This window comes from Ornithorhynchus anatinus, chromosome 5 (assembly GCF_004115215.2).
Source record: "Ornithorhynchus anatinus isolate Pmale09 chromosome 5, mOrnAna1.pri.v4, whole genome shotgun sequence".
In the NCBI taxonomy this organism is placed as follows: Eukaryota; Metazoa; Chordata; class Mammalia; order Monotremata; family Ornithorhynchidae; genus Ornithorhynchus; species Ornithorhynchus anatinus.
In genome coordinates, this window is record NC_041732.1 from 84,609,606 (window position 1) to 84,629,104 (window position 19,499).

Sequence of the window (19,499 nt, forward strand, 5' to 3'; positions counted from 1 at the left end):
TGAGTCTTTTGGGCAGGGTCATGGATGATGAGGATTCATTCATTCATACAGTCGTATTTATTGAGCTCTTACTGTGTGTAGAGCACTGTTCTAAGGGCTTGGAAAGTGCAATTCGGCATAAAGAGAGTCAATCCCTGTCCACAATGAGCTTACGGTCTATAGGGATCATAATTGGGTAGGAGAGGGAAAGTTTTGGCTTTAGGGTGGACCATTCATCCTTAAACATGAGGAAGGTATGCCTGAATAGCAGACAATACTGGGTTCCTCTTTGTTCTGATATCCCTTTTAGAGACAGAATCCTGGGCCATCAGTTTAACCCAGGCTTGTGGTGGCTTAAAGCCTTGGGGGAACTGTAAGGGACTAATGAGGCTCATACTGGGAGAAGAAAAAAAATTATGAAACTCTTTTGCAGGTTTTCTTTTGCCCACAGATTTCCCCAAGAAACAATGCTCATTTTCCCCCAAATTAAAGCGCACCAAGCTTTGTCTTCAAATTACCAGCGGGCTGGGTCGGCTGAGCCCGCCCCGCTGCTCTCCAACAGAGTCTTAAGGAGTCGATTATTTTTGTGACTATTCCGCACGTTTTCTCAGAAATCTTTCCGACCCTAACGGTCCTATCAGATTTCAGCGGCTCTTTGGAAGTCAGCATCTTTGCGGACTTATAGGTCTACAGTAAACACACGTTGTCCTTACGTGACTTCCTTTCTTTTCCCTCACCTGTTGTGGCTTTGAAAAGGGCACAGCATATTGGTAAATCGGTTGGCGGATTGTCCTTTTCCATTTGGAAGGGCATGTGGAGAAGCGGCTTCTCAATCCTGCCAGTTTACCTCTCTGAGCATGGAAAAAGCAGCTGAAAAATGAGCTTGGTCAGGACCTGGATGGTTTTTAATTATTCTTGGTCTTTCTGGGCCGCCTACTGACTCCTTCAATTTTGCCGAAGAGTGACACTTTCTGAGAGTGCTGGTTTCAGTTGCTTTAATTGAAATCTTCATTTGGTTTTCCTGCAGGTTTAAAGTTAAAAGGAGAAAATCAAATATTAAACATTATAAAGAATGTTTAAACACGAACTGTCATGTTTGATGGATTTTATTTATTCCTTTGAAATGCGCTTTTACAGGTAACAGGTCAGTTGAGAATTCCAGATACGAACTGACCTACCATTTATAATTCTGAATTCCTAAGATCATTTATGCCACTTGCTGTCAGGTGCTAGCCAGTCACTGGGAAAGTAGAAAATGAATCTGGAAGTTGAAAAAATGGCAGCTTAAAATTAATGCACGATAAGTGCTTTTTCCCCGGTTACCTTTTAGGATATGCATGTAAGTGTCTCCAGATAGAGAGGAAAAATGCTCTTTTGCAGTTTAAAAATAAGTCCAGGAAAACAGTAAATTAGTAGTTTTGATAAGGGAAAATTTTACCTTAAATGTACCTTGTTTTCCCAATGAAATATTTGTTTTTCATTGATCATGAAAAGGTGAATGCTTCAATTTTTAGAGCGAAATATTCTAATTGACTTCAGCTAATGTGGGTTATGGATGAACTTAATAAAGATGTCCCCCTACTGTATTGCTATTCTTTCATGTGACATTAATAGGCAAGTGGGAAAAATACCAGAATAATTTCAGTAGTTTTACCTCTCATTTCTAGAGTGGCTCTACTCTGATGTTGTAATGATATCACATTTTTACCTTTTTTTTTTTTTTTAACAGTAAATCAGACGGTGAGGTGCTTAAAGTTTTCCACATTTCCTTGGCTGCCGCTGACCACCACAGACAGACATGTTCTCTCCTCGAATGAAAGGTACAGGAACCGAAGTGTTTAAATGGTTCCTAATTCAATTACAGATATTCAGTCTCGGTGCTTGACAGATAATTCATCATCATTATTACTCTCTTCCCACTGTAAGTAATTTTTCAAGTCAATTTGGTGCTCGGGAAAGGTACAGGATCAACTAGATTAAAGTGCCTCATTTATCGGGTGAATTGGTTTTTGCTGGGTTGAGCAAGGTGTCTCAGAAGTGCATGGCTGGGAAACCTCACTAAGCAGGAGTGATTATGTAAATCTGCACTTCAGGCGGGAACACCGAAGGGAGTGTTAGGTCTAAGTGGGATTGTTATCTTGGAAATACCCAGGCACTGGAGTGCCAGCATCGAGGTTAAATAAGACTAAGCCCCACTTTTCCTCAGTTCCCACCCCCTTCCGTGTCACCCTGACTTGCTCCCTTTGCTCTTCTCCCCTCCCCCCTCCCCAGAGCACTTATGAATATCTATATATATCTATAATTTTATTTATAGTGATGCCTGTTTACTTGTATTGATCTTTCCTGCAGACTGTGAGCCCGTTATGGGCAGGGGTTATCTCTCTTTATTGAGGTACTGTTCTTTCCAAGCACCTAGTACAGTACAGATGAGGTACACAGTAAGCACTCAGTAAACATAATTGAATGAAACACGATTGAATGTATGAATGAAGTTAAATAGGATCGCCGGCTTTCTTGAAAAATAAGTCGTAGGAAAACTAAATGCCGGCAACCACATCCAGATGCCATCATTCCCAGAGCCCAAATCCTAAAATTGACAGACAGTACACACAGTTCTGCTTAATGTGAGTCTTCGATCAAGCAGACATTTACTGAGGGCCTGCTTTGTGCAGAGCCCTGTACTAAGTGCTTGGGAGATGTGTTTTGGTTTGAGTGCAGTTAGTGAGTTAGGGAATGTTCTTCTGACTCTCTGAGCTCGCTAGGCCTTGGTCTGACGAGTTACTGAAGGAATTGCTTGTGTGCCCGTGAGCCGGGACGCGGCTTCGGAACAAGCGAATCCCGCAGTGCAGCTTTTCTCTTTGGTTAAGTTTTGGAAGAATGCAGCCTTCGCATTCTAGGACAAGTAGATGTGAGTAGCATGATACCATTATCAATCCACTGAGTCTTCAGTTATCCATCTCTGAAACGAAATCCTTTTAAAGGTTTCTGAGTTTTCTTTTCTTCCTTATGGAAAAGAAGCTGGAGGCAGTCCTGGGGTGTAAATAATTTAAAAGTAGAAAGCCCAACTGTTCATTCATTCATTCATTCATTCATTCAATAGTATTTATTGAGCGCTTACTATGTACAGAGCACTGTACTAAGCGCTTGGAATGAACAAGTCGGCAACAGATAGAGACAGTCCCTGCCGTTTGACGGGCTTACGGTCTAATCGGGGGAGACGGACAGACGAGAACAATGGCAATAAATGGAGTCGAGGGGAAGAACATCTCGTAAAAACAATGGCAACTAAATAGAATCTAGGCGATGTACATCTCATTAACAAAATAAATAGGGTAATGAAACTATATACAGTTGAGCGGACGAGTACAGTGCTGAGGGGATGGGAAGGGAGAGGGGGAGGGGCAGAGGGAGATGGGGGGAAAAGAGGGTTAAGCTGCAGAGAGGTGAAGGGGGGTGGTAGAGGGAGTAGAGGGAGAAGAGGAGCTCAGTCTGGGAAGGCCTCTTGGAGGAGGTGAGTTTTAAGTAGGGTTTTGAAGAGGGGAAGAGAATCAGTTTGGCGGCACTGTTTGCCTTTTGGGAAACCATTTCCTTCTTTTCATCCAATAATCATTTCACATTAAAATCGTGCAGAATTTTGGGAAACTCCAGAATTAGCAGGACAGTTTTATATCTTGCAGCACCTCTGTTCTAGAAGAATATCACGACCACAGAAAATGGAATGCAGCTATTGTGCCTTGTACACATATCGTTAGTGCAGTCTCACTTTCCAGTCCTGCTTTTCTAGCTCTTCAACTTAATTGGGCGACCTTGATGGAGTTTGGCCAGACAAGAGTATCAATAGTGAGGTCCCAGGACCCAGATGGCCAACAATGAGGCAACGTTAGCAGCGGCCCAACTTCACGGGGCAGGACATAGGAGGAGAATGGATGACAGCAGTATACCCAAGTAACTACGCTGTGCTGCGCTGAAAGGGGGCACACATAAGCGGGGAAGGCAGAATAAAGGATTTAAAAGCAAAGTGAAGCTCACATTCCCAATGTGACATCACAGCGGACAGTTGGGAGATCACTATTGAACTGAGACTTTGAGAAGCTAGAGCTACCAGAGGGCAGCGTCGACAACAGAAACGGTCTTGTATGAGGCAAACTTGAGCCTTGGAGTCAGAAGGACCTGGGCTCGAACCCTGGGTACTACATTGTCTGCTGTGTTACCTTGGCCAAGTCTTTGTGGCTCAGTTACTTCATCTGTAAAATGGGGATTAAGACTGAGCCCCATGTGGGACAGGTTCAGTGTCCAACCCAATTCGCTTGTATCCACCCCAGCCTTAGTACAGTGTCTGGCACACGGTAAGCGCTTAACAAATACCATATTTATTATGGTAATTTAAAGTTGGACTGTGTCCCCAAGCAGCGTGGCGTAGTGGAAAGAGCACGGGCTTGGGAATCGGAGGACATGGGTTCTAATCCCGGCTCTGCCATTTTGTCTGCTTTGTGGCCTTAGGCAAGCCACTAAACTTCTCTGTGCCTCAGTTACCTCATCTGTACAATTAAGGGGATTAAGACTGTGAGTCCCACGTGAGACAACTTGATTACCTTGTATCTACCCCAGTGCTTAGAACAGTGCTTGGCATATAGTAAGCGCTTAACAAATACCGTAATTATTATACACAATATAGAAGGGAATATTGGCCACACATCAGTCTTTTCACCCATAAGTCCCTATACAGAGAGGATTTCTCCATCACTAGCATCTAAAAATGTAGGGCAGTGGTACATATGGATGAAGGTATCTATAGCTTATTCTACAGTGTTTATTATATGTGTATGGTACTGTCCTGAGCACTTAGTACAGTGCTCTGCACCCAGCGAGCGCTCCGTAAGTAAAGGGGAAACAGAGTGGTTTAGTGGATAAAACATGGGCCTGGGACTCAGGGGACCTGCGTTCTAATCCCAGCTCTGTCACTTGTCTGCTGGGTGACCTTGGTCAAGTCACTTACTTTCACTGGGCCTCAGTTGCCTCATCTGTAAGATAGTGCTTGGACCTCTGAGCCCCTTATGGGATGTGGCCAGTGTCCGGCCTGATTATCTTGTATCTACCCCAGCGCTTAGAACAGTGTCTGGCACATAGTAAATACTTAAGAAATCCCATTTTAAATAAATAAGTGCCGTTGTTTGTGATGATGATGGCGGCCAAGATTCGGAGGGGTCCAAAGGTTTTAGAAAACAACCTGCTTGCCACCTCTGCGCTGGTAGCTAGTATTGCATCGTAATAATAATAATAATGATGGTATTTGTTAAGTGCTTACTATGTGCCAAGCACTGTTCTAAATGCTGGGGTAGATACAGGGTAATCAGGTTGTCCCACGTGGGGTTCACAGTCTTGATCCCCTTTGTACAGATGAGTGAAGTGAGGCCCAGAGAAGGAAGTGACTTGCCCAAAGTCACACAGCTGATGAGCGGCTCTTTCCGCTAAGCCACGCTGCTCCGCATGCCAGATGAACCATTTCTGCACTGCCAGATGCATGTACTGGATTTTCAGAGGACTTAGTATCTTGGGTATCAGTGGACCTGCTCAAGGACTGCCTGTCAACCCCTAGCACCAGGTTCCAAGGACTACGTTATCAATAAGTACTGTGTATTGAGCGCTTACCGGTTGCAGAACACTGAATTAAGCACTTGGGAAAGTACAGTACAATGTTGTGCAGATAAATCAGTCCTATTTTGGTTCTTTATTGGTTCTAAGCTGTTTTAGAAATCCTGATCTACTTTCACATTTGTACATTTGTCAAAATTCCTCACGTTTGTCTGGAACACTATGGTCTACACCTACTCTTGTTGTCGTACTGTCCCAAGTGCTTAGTACAGTGCTCCAAACAGAGTAAGCACTCAATAAGTAGCACTGATTGATTGATTGTAATCTCAGATTTGATTGGAAGCTCCCAGAAGGCAGATGTCTGTTTTATCTGCTCTTTTCCGCTTCAGCCCTGTTTGCAGTGGGTACTGCTGAAATGCTTTTCGATGATTGAGGAGATGACGGTAAGATGCTCTGGGAAATGTTAATGTTTATTTATGAAGGGTGCTTTGATTTCTTTTAGCTCTCTGAGAAGTACTAACCACACTTTAATCTGGAATACATGTGAGCTGTTACAGGATGTGATTATGCAAGATTTTCCTGCTGAGATCTTCCTTCAAAGACCAAAGATTGTTCAGGTGGGGATTGTTTAAGCTTGAAAAGCACGGGCCCACATTGAGACAATTTTGCGTTAGTCTCCTCCTTTAAGGTTTTCGGTTAGCCAGTTAACCATACCAGGTAGCCATAGGATGTAGGGCTAGAATGGGTTTCCGATGTTCACTGGGCCTGCGGGCTTTGAAATGGTGAACTCCAGACATCCTGAGTACATCTAGGTTTGATTTTAGAGCTCAGGGGCTGGGAGGAGTGCTTCATCTGCTTGCAGCTTCAGATTCTGGAGTACACTGAGATGTGAGACGCTTCCGTGAGCCCCTCAAGGCCAAATTCCCATGGACCTATAATGGGGCAGGTAAGAGGGGCAACACGTTCATGACTGGGGCCTTTCTCAGCCTTCTTTGCAGTCTGGGAGAGAAAGTTTTGGAACCGCTGTTCCGGATCAGGTCCTGCCTCTGGGAAGTTCTACTCTTAAATGTCGTGATTTCAGAGAGACCAGGAAGGGCATATTATAGAATTGGGGTGGGAGAGGCAAACAGAACGGCATAAAATGTATCGTAGAATCCCAGCCCCCGTAGGCTTGTTTATCTACCCTGAAGAATGTTTTTGAAAGATTCTCCACTATGTGAATTTTCAGACATGGAACTACAAAGACCTCTTTGTCTTCGGGAACCTACTTCCCAGCCAAGTAGTCTTTACTGGCTGGAAACTTTTTTCGCTTCTGCCCAAATATAGCTCTCTTATTTTATCTATCATTATTTGCCTTCAAGGGACAATATTTTGGTGTCCTAGGCATCTGCCTTGCTGGACAGGAGATGACTCCCAGGGGTGCCAAGGCGTGATGTTGCATGTGGCTTGGGGTGGTGGAAGGCTTTGGAAACATGGAAGCAGCGTGGCTCAGTGGAAAGAGCACGGGCTTGGGAGTCAGAGGTCATTGGTTCGAATCCTGACTCTGCCACTTGTCAGCTGTGTGACTGTGGGCAAGTCACTTAAGTTCTCTGTGCCTCAGTTACCTCATCTGTAAAATGGGGATTAAGACTGTGAGCCTCACGTGGGACCACCTGATTACCCTGTATCTACCCCAGTGCTTAGAACAGTGCTCTGCACATAGTAAGCGCTTAACAAATGCCAACATTATTATTATGGTCCTTTTGGGTGAGCGGTAGTAGGAAAAGGTGGCAGTACCCTGGTTTCAGACAAAAGGTAAATTTTAGTTCTCGTCAGGTCTGAATGAGCACAACTTTCCTCTCCAATGCCTTTCCCTTTCATTTACAATTAGGCTGCTTGTCATTCCTCCACTTTCTTTAGCCTATTTTAAACTTTTCTAGTAAGTCTACGCCTCTGTTCTCCTAATCATTTTCATTGTTCTTCTATATTCCAGAGCCTTTTGTCTCTGTTGAAGCTGGCATTCGGAAGAGATGGAAAACATCACTTAGCTTTGCAGGCGGTGTCGTGCTTACAACAATTGTGTACATATTTAAGAAACAGACTTAACTTTCATCGAGATCCAAGTTTTTTCTCCAGTAAACAAGGTGTTTATATAATTATTTAGTCGTTACCCTCTGACTGTGTCTGTATCGTTTCCATTTTACCGGATATGGCAGAAGTCAGAGCACAATCCTTCCTTCTGTGCTCACTCATCAGTAGAACATAAATTGTTAAAATTTTAAAGAATTAAAGCATGGAAATAAATTGGCTCCCACCCCCCCGAAGATTCTTAAGGAATTCTTTTATCTCACACATGGATAGAGGCCAACATAATAAGGGAAGCAGCGTGGCCTAATAGAGCGTGCCTTGGGAGTCAGAAGGAACTGGATTCTAATCCCGTCTCTGCCACTGGCCTGCTGTGTGACCTTGGGCAAGACACTTTCCTTCTCTGTGCCTGAGTTACCTCATCTGTAAAATGGGGATTGAGACCATGAGCCCACGTGGGACAGGGACTTTGTCGAACTCTATTTACTTCTAACCGCCCCAGTGCATAGTACATTGCCTGGCACATAGTAAGCACTTAAATAACACAGTTATTATTGTTATTAGTATTAGTCATTCCTGCATCAGGTGTGAAAACCATAGAACTGGTTATTAGTATAGTTATGTGTCAATTCACTGTCATCTTTTTTCATCTCTGTATGAGGTGACATTGAACCCCATATGGGACAGGGACTGTGTCCAGCCCAATTTGCTTGCATCACCCCAGCGCTTAGTATAGTGCCTGGCCCATAGTAAGCGCTTAACCAATACCATAACTATTATTACTATTATTATTATTATTATTACTATTATTACTATTCTGTGCTGCTTCTGATTGGGATATAGGCTCCCCTCTCTCCAGTTGAGTTAGGTCCTTCTTCTTTTTACATAAAGGTCTTTGGAGGAAATGATGAAAGTAATTATTATAGAGGGGAGGAAGACAATATAAATAAATCAGTTACAGCTATGTACATAAGTGCTATGGGATTGAGGGTAGAGTGAATACCAGCTGCCTAAAGGGTAGAGTTCCAAAAGCAAAGTAAGTAATGTAAGTAACACCTGGGGAAACATTCATTCCCCAAGGTGAGGAAGGAAGGGGAAATACTCAACCAAGGTGTTTGTTTAGGGGACGACTCTAGTGGGCTTACTCTGTTTGAAGCAATGAGTGCTGCCTGTTTGTTCATTCGATTCAACCTATTTCTTATATTGGCCGGCACATCTTGTCACAGTTTTTCGTAGAACGGTTACTTGTCCCGCGACCTTGACGGCAAGTATGCCTTCATTTTCATTTCTCTTTCTTTTGTTCTTGTTAGATTCGGTGTCCCAGAATTCCTCTCTGTCCTACTGCCAAGAAACCAGAGGCGCTCAACAATCTCTGAATCCATCCCCTGGAAGCAGTAGCCCTCGCCCTTCCGTCATTGGACGCACTGGCCAGCGCCCCAGGGGGGATGGCCAGGATTGGGATGCAGTTTCTTCCAGGTGAATGGTGCCATAGTGCCTGCTAGTGAGATCGGCCTGGGGAGGACGTCGGGTGGCCATTGCCAAAAGAGCCGAGGATAGAGGCTTACTCATCCTGCTGGCTCAGCTTAGCTTGGTATTTTTTTTTTTTTTTAGGGGACCACTCTAATTGGCCTTCTCAGTTTGAAGCAATGAGTGCTGCCTGTTTGTTTTTCACTGAATTTTTAGATTGCAAACTTCTTGAGAGTATAATAGATCCATTCTCAAAGGTTTTTGGGAAGTTCTATATGTCCAGTAAGTGTCTGAAGAGTGACCTTGTTTGTGTATTTTCCTCTCCTTCCACACCATGGGAAATGAATGTTTCACCAGGTATTACTTACATTACTTACTGTTGCATTTGGAACTATACCCTTTAGGCAGTTGTTATTCACTCCAACCTAAGCCCCATAGCACTTATGTACATTGTGTTAATTAATTTATACTAATGCCTTCCTCCCATCTAGACTTTGAGCTCGTTGTGGGCAGGAAATGTGTCTACTAATTCTGTTGTATTGTACTCTCCCAAGCACTGCGTACAGTGCTTTGTACACAATAAGCATTCAATAAATACCATTGATTATTTCTGTAAGACTTCTTTGGCTTGCTAAGTGGTGAGTGTTTAGTACAGTGCGCTACACCAAGTGGACACTCAAAGCTTTTGCTACTATTACTACAAGTTGTCAGGTCTTAGTGCTGAGAAATTGCCAAGTTGAAATTTTTTTTTGCCTTAATAATGGTCATTCTAAGGTCATTCAGTGGAATGATTTTGTGGTGAGAAAGCTTAGGGGGCAGTTGGACTGAACCACTCTAGCTGTTCACATGATTCTGTTCCCTTGGCAATCAATCAGTGGTATTTATTGAGTATTTACTGTGTGCAGGGCAGTGTACTAAGTGCTTGGGAGAATACAGTACAGCAGAGTTGGTAGATGCACTCCCTGCCCACAAGGAGATCACAGTCTAGAGGGGAAGACAGACATGAATGAAGAAATTATGGATATGTACATGAGTGCTGGGCTGAATAACAAGTTCTTTAAGGTTACAGATAAAACTGCATAGATGCCACAGAAGAGAGTGGGAGTAAGGGAAAAGAGGGCTTAATCAGGGAAGGCCTCTTAAAGGAGGTAAGATTTTAATAAGGATTTAAGGACTGAGAGAGTAATGGTCTGTCCAATATGAAGGGGGAGAGAGTTCCACGCCAGAGGGAGGACTTGGGAATTGGGTCAGTGGTGAAATAGACAAGATCAAGATACAGTGAGCAAGTTGGTGTCAGAGGAGTGAAGTATGCGGGCTGGGTTGTGGTAGGAAATGAGCCAAGTAAATTGGAGGGGGCGAATTGATTGGGTGTTTAAAGCCGACCGTGAGGAGTTTCTGTTTGATGAGGAAGTGGGAACCTTGGAAATTTTCTTTCTAACAAGCAAATTTGGGATACTGGTAAACGTATTCAAATTCAGTAATTTATATTTCCAAGAGGTGAACTATAAACATTTCAGAACATGTTGTGAAGATCTGTAAAGGCAAGCTACACTGATGTCCTATTTGGTTAAACTGTTCTTTTCAGGATAATTGCCAGAGAGCCATACTATGAAACTGTAAACTTGTTTTCCTCTAGAAATGAAAAAAAAAATGATGAATGCTAATGTTTCTTGGCTTGCTGTAGACATCTGAGGTATTTTGAGGAAGTCTTGGAAAAGCCAAGTATGTAATTTGGATTGACATGATCATCTTGAGAAGCAGAGTGGCTTAGTGGAAAGAGCATGGGCTTAGGAGTCAGAGCACATGAGTTCTAATCCCGGCTCTGCCGCTTATCTGCTGTGTGACCTTGGGCAAGCCACTTAACTTCTCTTTGCCTCAGCTACCTCATCTGTGAAATGGGAATTAAGGCTGTGAGCCCCACCTGGGACAACCTGATTACCTCGTATCTACCCCAGCGCTTAGAACACTGCTTGGCACATAATAAGCGCTTAACAAATACCATAATTATTATTATTATCATCATGATTCAACTTGGTAGAGGTTTTCATCAAAATTTCTCCCCCTCTAGACTAAGCTCATTATGGGCAGGGATCATTCCCACTAATTATATTGTTTACTCTCCGAAGCGTTTAGGACAGTGCTCTTCGCGTAGTAAGTTCTCAGTAAGCACTATTGATTAATTGACTTACTGATATTGATTGAAATTCATCTAGCTTGCCCAGAGCGTGTGGAAACATGAGTCACCTATCACAGCGTGGCTCACTGGAAAGAGCACGGGCTTTGGAGTCAGAGGTCATGGGTTCAAACCCCGGCTCTGCCACTTGCCAGCTGTGTGACTTTGGGCAAGTCACTTAACTTCTCGGTGCCTCAGTTCCCTCATCTGTAAAATGGGGATTAAGACTGTGAGCCCCACGTGGGACAACCTGATTCCCCTGTGTCTACCCCAGCGCTTAGAACAGTGCTCGGCACATAGTAAGCGCTTAACAAATACCAACATTTATCACCTTTCTTGTCCCCAAACTGTACATGTGGTGAATTTCTTTTTTGAATGTGGTTCATTTTCAATGGTTGGTATTTGTTCTTCAGTGGAAGCAGTCCTCAAGCTAATGGCCACTCTAGGCTCTCCGTGCATTCACCAGTGGATATGCGACACATCGATCTGCCAGAGCTAGAAAGTGAGGACACATTGGAATTGCAGTTCCAGCAGCTCAGCCTTCCCCAGTTCTGTGTCTCAGTTCTGGAATCTGCAGTCCCACTCTTAAGAGCAGGTGAGTTCAAACGACAACAATAATAATAATGTTTGTTAAGTAATAATGTTGGAATTTGTTAAGCGCCAGGCACTCTACTAAGCGCTGGGGTGGATCCAAGCAAATTGAGTTGGAAACAGTCCTTGTCCCACGTGGGGCTCACAGCCTCAATCCCCATTTTACAGATGAGGTAATTGAGGCACAGAGAAGTGAGGTGACCTGCCCAGGGTCACATAGCAGAGAAGTGGCAGAGCCGGGATTAGAACCCATGACCTTCTGACTTCCAGGCCCGTGCTCTATCCACTACGCCATGCTGCTTCTCTAAAGTACTACTAACTGCCAAGCTCTGTGCTAGGCATCAGGATAAATACAAGATAATCAGGTGAGACACAGTCCTTGCCCTATGTGTGGCTTACAGTTTAAGGGGGAGGGACAACAGGTATTAAATCCTCATTTTACAGATGAAGAAAATGAGACACAGAGAATTTAAGTGACCTGTCCAAGGTCATATGGCAGGCAATCACTCAAGGGTATTTATTGAGAGCTTATTGTGTGCAGAACAATGTCCTAGGTGTTTGGGAGAGAACAGTAGAGTCAGCAGACACTTTTCCAACGCCCTCTGTTTTGTGGTTGGTGGTGAGCAGAAAGGGTGGGTGGGAAAGAGAGTTATCAAGGTAGGTATGGAGAGAGGCCTGCCCATTTTGAGAGAGAGAAAAGGGGGAACGACAGCCCAAGTGACTGATTTTCCTTTTTTTGGCCACAAACATGGGAAACACCAGGGAAAGGTTTCCTCTCAGTTGGGGAGAATTTACTTCCTATTCAGTTCAACTCAATTCAATCGTATTTATTGAGTGCTTACTGTCTGCAAAGTACTGTACTAAGCACTTGGGAGAGTACAGTATAACAATAAACTGATACATTCCCTTTCCACAACAAGCTCACAATTCAGAGAGGGAACAGACATTAATATGCATGAATAAATAAATTACAGATATATACATATGTGCCGTGGGGCTGGGAGAGAGAATGAATGAAGGGAGCAAATCAGGATGACATAGAAGGGAGTGGGAGAAGAGGAGAAGAGGGCTTAGTTAGGGAAGGTTTCTTGAAGAAGATATGCCTTTCAAGAAGGCTTTGAAGTCGGGGAGAGTAATTATCTATCTGATATGAGGAGGGAGAGTATTCCAGGCCAGAGGCAGGATGTGGGTGAGAGATTGGTGGGGAGATAGACAAGACTGAGGTACAGTGAGAAGGTTAGCATTAGAGGAACAAAGTGTGTGGGGTGAATTGTAGTAAGAGAGTAGAGGTGAGGTAGAAGGGGACAAGATGATTGAGTGCTTTAAAGCCAATAATAAGGAGTTTTGTTTTATGTGGAGGTGGATGGGCAACCACTGGAATTTCTTGAGGAGTGGGGAAACGTGGTCTGAACTTTTTTGAAGGAAAATGATCCGGGCAGCAGAGTGGAGTGTGGATCCAAGTGAGGAGAGACAGAAAGCAGGGAGGTCAGCACGGAGGCTGATGTAATAATAAAGGAGGGATAGGATAAGTGTTTGTATTAATATGGTAGCAGTTTGGATGGAGAGGAAGGGACAGATTGTAGTGATGTTGTGAAAGTAGAACTGACAAGATTTACTGATGGCTTGAATTTGTGGGTCAAATCACAGAGAGGAGTGACGAATAACTCCTTGTTTTCCTGTAGTTTGTAATAAAAATAATAATGTTGGTATTTAAGCGCTTACTATGTGCAGAGCACTGTTCTAAGTGCTGGGGTAGATAGAGGGTAATCAGGTTGTTCCATGTGAGACTCACAGTTAATCCCCATTTTACAGATGAGGGAACTGAGGTCCAGAGAAGTTAAGTGACTTGCCCACAGTCACACAGCTGACAAGTGGCAGAGCCGGGATTCAAACCCAAGACCTCTGACTCCCAAGCCCCGGCTCTTTCCACTGAGCCAAGCTGTTTTTCGCTGCTTCTCTTGTAATTTCTCTCTCTCCTAGTTGGAGGGAGAAAGAGAGTTAAGGCAATATCTGTAATGGAAGTGAAATGGGGTTTGCTAGTTTGGTAAACCAGAGGGCCAGAGCCCCTCCGCCTTGGATATTTCACAGTGATGGTGGGAGTCCTGAAGGATTAGTCCGGCCCCTTACCAACCCCAATCTCAACCACCTCATGCTAAACTCTGGGTTCATCCACTTACTTCTTTTCCACGCCGCCCCTCCCTGATCTCCTCAGCTTGGCTTTGTCCTCCCTTCCTCCCTCGAGAAGCAGTGTGGGGTAGTGGAAAGAGCGTGGGCCCGGGAGTCAGAGACCTGGGTTCTAACCCTGGCTCCACCTCATGTCTGCTGTATGACCTTGGACAAATCACTTAACTTCTCTGTGCCTCAGTTGCCTCATCTGTAACATGAGGATTAAGGCTATGAGACCCATGTGGATCATGGACTGTGCCCAACCTGATTAGCTTGTATCTACCCCAGCGCGTAGTACAACGGCTAGCACATAGTAAGCGCTTCTCAAATACCATTTAAAAAAAAAAAGAAAGATGGTGATGATGGTGGAAGCTCTGCTATCCTGTGGCATGGCCTCAGTGTTCTAAAAGTTGAGGAAGTGTTTCTGTAACCATTTTAGCAGGGCTTTAAAGAACGCTAGTAGATCTCCACACTGGTAGATCTCAGCAGGAGCATATGCCATCAGGTCCGGGTGCGGTGCCATTTGTCATGTTGTCAGTGCCTTCCTCAATAGTTCATTTATTCATTCAATCGCATTTATTGAGCACTTACTATGTGCAGATCACTGTACAATTCGGCAAACAGATAGAAACAATCCCTGCCCAACCACGGGCTGGGACAAGTGCTGAGTCTCTGAGAGCTGGAAGCTTTCCTGTGTTGAACGGCCTCATCTTCAATAAGAGATGGCTGTATTGAGACAGGGTTGAGGAGACAATATTTCCTATAGAGTAAGGAAAGTTTGCTCCTTTCAAAAACCCATCTTAGAGAGTTAGCCGACCTGGCAAGGCAGAAGCATAAGATGAGTGAACTTCTGTTCTTTAAAGCCCTCCCAAACATTAAATGAGTCCCATGCAGTGCAACCTTTAAGGCATGAGGATTTTTTTTTTTTTGTTTGCTGAGAAGCTGCGGTTTCCTACTATAATTTTCAGGATGACTTTTGGAAGAAAATCATACAACTTGGCTTGCAGACCAAACATGGGAGAAATGTTTGCCCTTTGGATGTTGTTGTGATCTCTGTTTCCAAGAGGTTGGTGTATGTATTGAACTCTTGCTATTGACATAGTCTTGGAATGAGAATGTAAGAATGTAAGCTTCCAGACCTTGTGGGCCGGGATCACGTCTACCAACCCTCTTGCCCTTTCGCTGGCTTCCAGGACCGGTCTCTATCCAGTGAGCCCTGCTAGGATAACAGAATGAAGTATGGACTGGAGAGGGGAGAGACAGGAGGGAGGGAGGTCAATGAGGAAGCTGAGGTGAACTGTGATAAGTGCTTGGATCAGCAGGGTAGCAGTTTGGATGGAGAGGAAGGGGAAGATCTTAGAGATGTTGTGAAGGAAGAGTCAACAGGATTTGGAAGCAGACCGAATGCGTGGGTCGAACGAGAGAGATGAGTCAAGGATAGCATTAGGGTTATGGGGCTTCTGAGGCAGTTGGAATGGTGCTGTCGCCTCCTGTGATGGGGCAGTCTTGGGAAGGACAAGGCCTTGGGGGGGGAACGATGAAGAGTTCAATTTTGGACATGTTGAGTTAGAGGTGGTGTTGGGACTTCCAGATACCGATGTCCTGAAGTCAGCAGGAAGGGTGAGACTGCACAGAAAGAGACGGATTTGGGCCGGAGAGGTAGATTTGGAAATCCTTCTCGTAGAGATGGTAGTCGAGGCCATAGGTTATATCACTGGGATAGATGTGTCTTTGTTTGCCAGCAATTGATTGTGATGTACACATACTAATTTGCACCCATTTTACAATGAGAAAAATAGCTTTATATGTCATGCTTGCTTCTAACCTTTTCTTAATTTGCTGTAAAAGTCAAATTGATAATTGTACAGGTATTTCTTCAAACATTAATTTTCTAAATTTCCTCTTGCCCTTTGCAGTGAAATAGCACACCATTTATACATGCTCACTAGCAGGAGCGATTTTTAAGACTCTATGCCAGCTGTTGAAATGTGGAAGTTTTAAGGGCACTAAAGATTAGCCAGATAACTTTGGTTTCATTTGCAGAAACTTAACTTTAGTATTTTGGGACCAAAAATTATTTTTTGAAAGTTTCTTCTCCTCATGTTTCTTCTGAATGTGAGTTAGTGCTGATCCGCAGGTTGAGGTTTTTAACTTTCACCCTCCCCTTCTTAAAAACCTCCAGTGGTTGCCTATCAACCTCCGCACAAAACAAAAACTTCTCACTCTAGGCTTCAAGGCTCTCCATCACCTTGCCCCCTCCTACCTCTCCTCCCTTCTCTCTTTCCACTGCCCACCCCGCACGCTCCGCTCCTCTGCTGCCCACCTCCTCACCGTCCCCCATTCTCGCTTATCCTGCCGTCGACCCCTGGGCCACGTCCTCCCACTGTCCCGGAATGCCCTCCCTCCTCACCTCCGCCAAACTAAGTCTCTTCTCCTCTTCAAAGCCCTATTTAAAGCTCACCTCCTCCAAGAGGCCTTCCCAGACTGAGCTTCCCCTTTTCCCTCTGCTCCCTCTGCTGCCCCTCTACCCCCCTTCACCTCCCCTCAGCTAAGCCCTCTTTTACCCCCTTTCCCTCTGCTCCTCCCCCTCTCCCTCCCCTCCCCTCAGCACTGTGCTCGTCCGCTCAATTGTATATATTTTTATTACCCTATTTATTTTATTAATGAGATGTTCATCCCCTTGATTGTATTTATTGCTGTTATTTTTGTCTGTCCTTCTCCCCTGATTAGACTGTAAGCCTGTCAGTAGACAGGGACTGTCTCTGTCTGTTGCCGATTTGTACATTCCAAGTGCTTAGTACAGTGCTCTGCACATAGTAAGCACTCAATAAATACTATTGAATGACTGAATGAATGAAAAATATAGCCTAATGGAAAGAGCACAGGTCTCTGACTTAGGGGACTGGTCTGCTACAGTTCATTCTGGTCTGCTACATGTTCATTCTAATACATACTACATACATGCATCATACATGCTAATCATACATGCTAATCATACATGCTAATCATACATGCTAATTCTGGTCTGCTACATGTTCATTCATGTGGCAGTTTGACGGGCTTACAGTCTAATCGGGGGAGACAGACAGACAAGAACAATGGCAATAAATGGAGTCGAGGGGAAGAACATCTCGTAAAAACAATGGCAACTAAATAGAATCGAGGCGATGTACATTTCATTAACAAAATAAATAGGGTAATGAAAATATATACAGTTGAGCGGACGAGTACAGTGCTGAGGGGATGGGAAGGGAGGGGGGGGAGCAGAGGGAAATGGGGGGAAAAGAGGGTTAAGATGTGGAGAGGTGAAGGGGTGGTAGAGGGAGTAGAGGGGAGCTCAGTCTGGGAAGGCCTCTTGGAGGAGGTGAGTTTTAGTAGGGTTTTGAAGAGGGGAAGAGAATCAGTTTGGCGGAGGTGAGGAGGGAGGGCGTTCCAGGACCACGGGAGGATGTGGCCCGGGGGTCGACGGCGGGATAGGCGAGACCGAGGGACGGTGAGGAGGTGGGCGCCGGAGGAGCGGAGCATGCGGGGTGGGCGGTAGAAAGAGAGAAGGGAGGAGAGGTAGGAAGGGGCAAGGTGATGTAGAGCCTTGAAGTCTAGAGTGAGGAGTTTTTGTTTGGAGCGGAGGTTGATAGGCAACCACTGGAGGTGTTTAAGAAGGGGAGAGGCATGCCCAGATCGTTTCTGCAGGAAGATGAGCCGGGCAGCGGAGTGAAGAATAGACTGGAGCGGGGCGAGAGAGGAGGAAGGGAGATCAGAGAGAAGGCTGACACGGTAGTCTAGCCGGGATATAACGAGAGCCCGTAGCAGTAAGGTAGCCGTCTGGGTGGAGAGGAAAGGGCAGATCTTGCCGATATTGTAAAGGTGAAACCGGCAGGTCTCGGTAACGGATAGGACGTGTGGGGTGAACGAGAGAAACGAGTCAAGGATGACACCGAGATCGTGGGCCCGAGAGACGGGAAGGATGGTCGTGCCATCCACGGTGATAGGGAAGTCTGGGAGAGGACCGGGTTTGGGAGGGAAGATGAGGAGCTCAGTCTTGCTCATGTTGAGTTTTAGGTGGCGGGCCGACATCCAGGTGGAGACGTCCAGGAGGCGGGAGGAGATGCGAGCCCGAAGGGAGGGGGAGAGGACAGGGGCGGAGATGTAGATCTGCTTGTCATCTGCGTAGAGATGGTAGTCAAAGCCGTGAGAGCGAATGAGTTCACCGAGGGAGTGAGTGTAAATGGAGAACAGAAGAGGGCCAAGAACTGACCCTCGAGGAACTCCAACAGTTAAAGGATGGGAGGGGGAGGAGGCGGCAGCGAAGGAGACCGAGAATGACCGTCCAGAGAGGTAAGAGGCGAACCGGGAGAGGACGGAGTCCGTGAAGCCAAGGTGAGATAAGGTATGGAGGAGGAGGGGATGGTCGACAGTGTCAAAGGCAGCAGAGAGGTCAAGGATCTACTTGGGCAAGGGTCTAAATTTGGGCAAGTCATTTAACTTCTCTGTGCCTCAGTTTTCTCATCTGAAAAATGGGGATTAAATCCTACTCCCTCCTACTGAGACCGTGAGCCTCATATAGGAGGTTAAACACTTACTGAGTGCCAGGAACCCAGGTCCTCTGACTACCAGGCCTGTGCTTTATCCACTAGACCATGCTGCTTCTCCTGTCCAAATGATTATCTTGTATCTCTGTCAACATTTAGTACAGTTCTTGGTACGTAACAGATACAATAAGCGACCCTGGGTTCCAGTCCCAGCTCTGCCACTTTCTTTCTTTGTGACTCCGGGCTAGGCAGTTAGCTTCTCAGTGCTGCAGTTTTCTCATCTGTCTGGAGATGAAATACTTGTTTTCCCTTTTACAGAGGCTGTGTCCGATCTGCTTATAGAGTATCTGCCCCAGAGATTAATACAGTGCTTAACCCACAGTAAGCACTTAATAAATAACACAGCAGCATGGCGTCGTGGATAGAGCATGGGCCTGGGAGACCTAAGGTTATGGGTTCTAATCCTGGCTCTGCCACTCTTCTGCTAAGTGGCCTTGAGCAAGTCACTTCACTTCTTTGTGGGCCTCAGTTACCTCATCTGTAAAATTGAGATTGAGACTGTGAGCCCCATATGGGATAGGGACTGTGTCCAACCCTATTTTCTTGTATCCACCCCAGCGCTTAGTACAGTGCCTGGCACAAAGTAAGTGTTTAACAAATACAATTATTATTACAAACAAAACAAAACAAAAACATCAGGCTTCTCACCCGCGTTGTTCTAGTCAGGTCTTATTTGGTTCCACCATGGTACTCATCCTGTGATTCACACTTTCAACCTTCATTAAAATTCATCCAGTCTGCAGCCTGAATTTTGTTTAGACTTGGTTAAACATCTTTAGGGCCTTGAGTTGGTATTAACTCGCTTGGCTAAATGGGTAGTGTGCTTGACAAGATGTACTATCTGTCTCCTTGGTGTTTTTTATTCCGTAAATACGTAT

General features: G+C 45.0%; 1 protein-coding gene across 2 annotated transcripts in view; it reads left to right on the forward strand.

Moving 5' to 3' along the window:
* The window catches only part of RTTN (rotatin), a 189,942-nt gene that overhangs the window by 8,834 nt on the left and 161,609 nt on the right, over positions 1-19,499 (forward strand). For both annotated transcript variants that reach the window (XM_029065713.2, XM_029065715.2), the window contains exons 5-9: positions 1,709-1,799; positions 6,074-6,188; positions 7,544-7,694; positions 8,946-9,111; positions 11,689-11,870. In XM_029065713.2, coding sequence (XP_028921546.1) covers positions 1,709-1,799; positions 6,074-6,188; positions 7,544-7,694; positions 8,946-9,111; positions 11,689-11,870 — 705 coding nt within the window. The remainder of the gene's footprint in view (positions 1-1,708; positions 1,800-6,073; positions 6,189-7,543; positions 7,695-8,945; positions 9,112-11,688; positions 11,871-19,499) is intronic.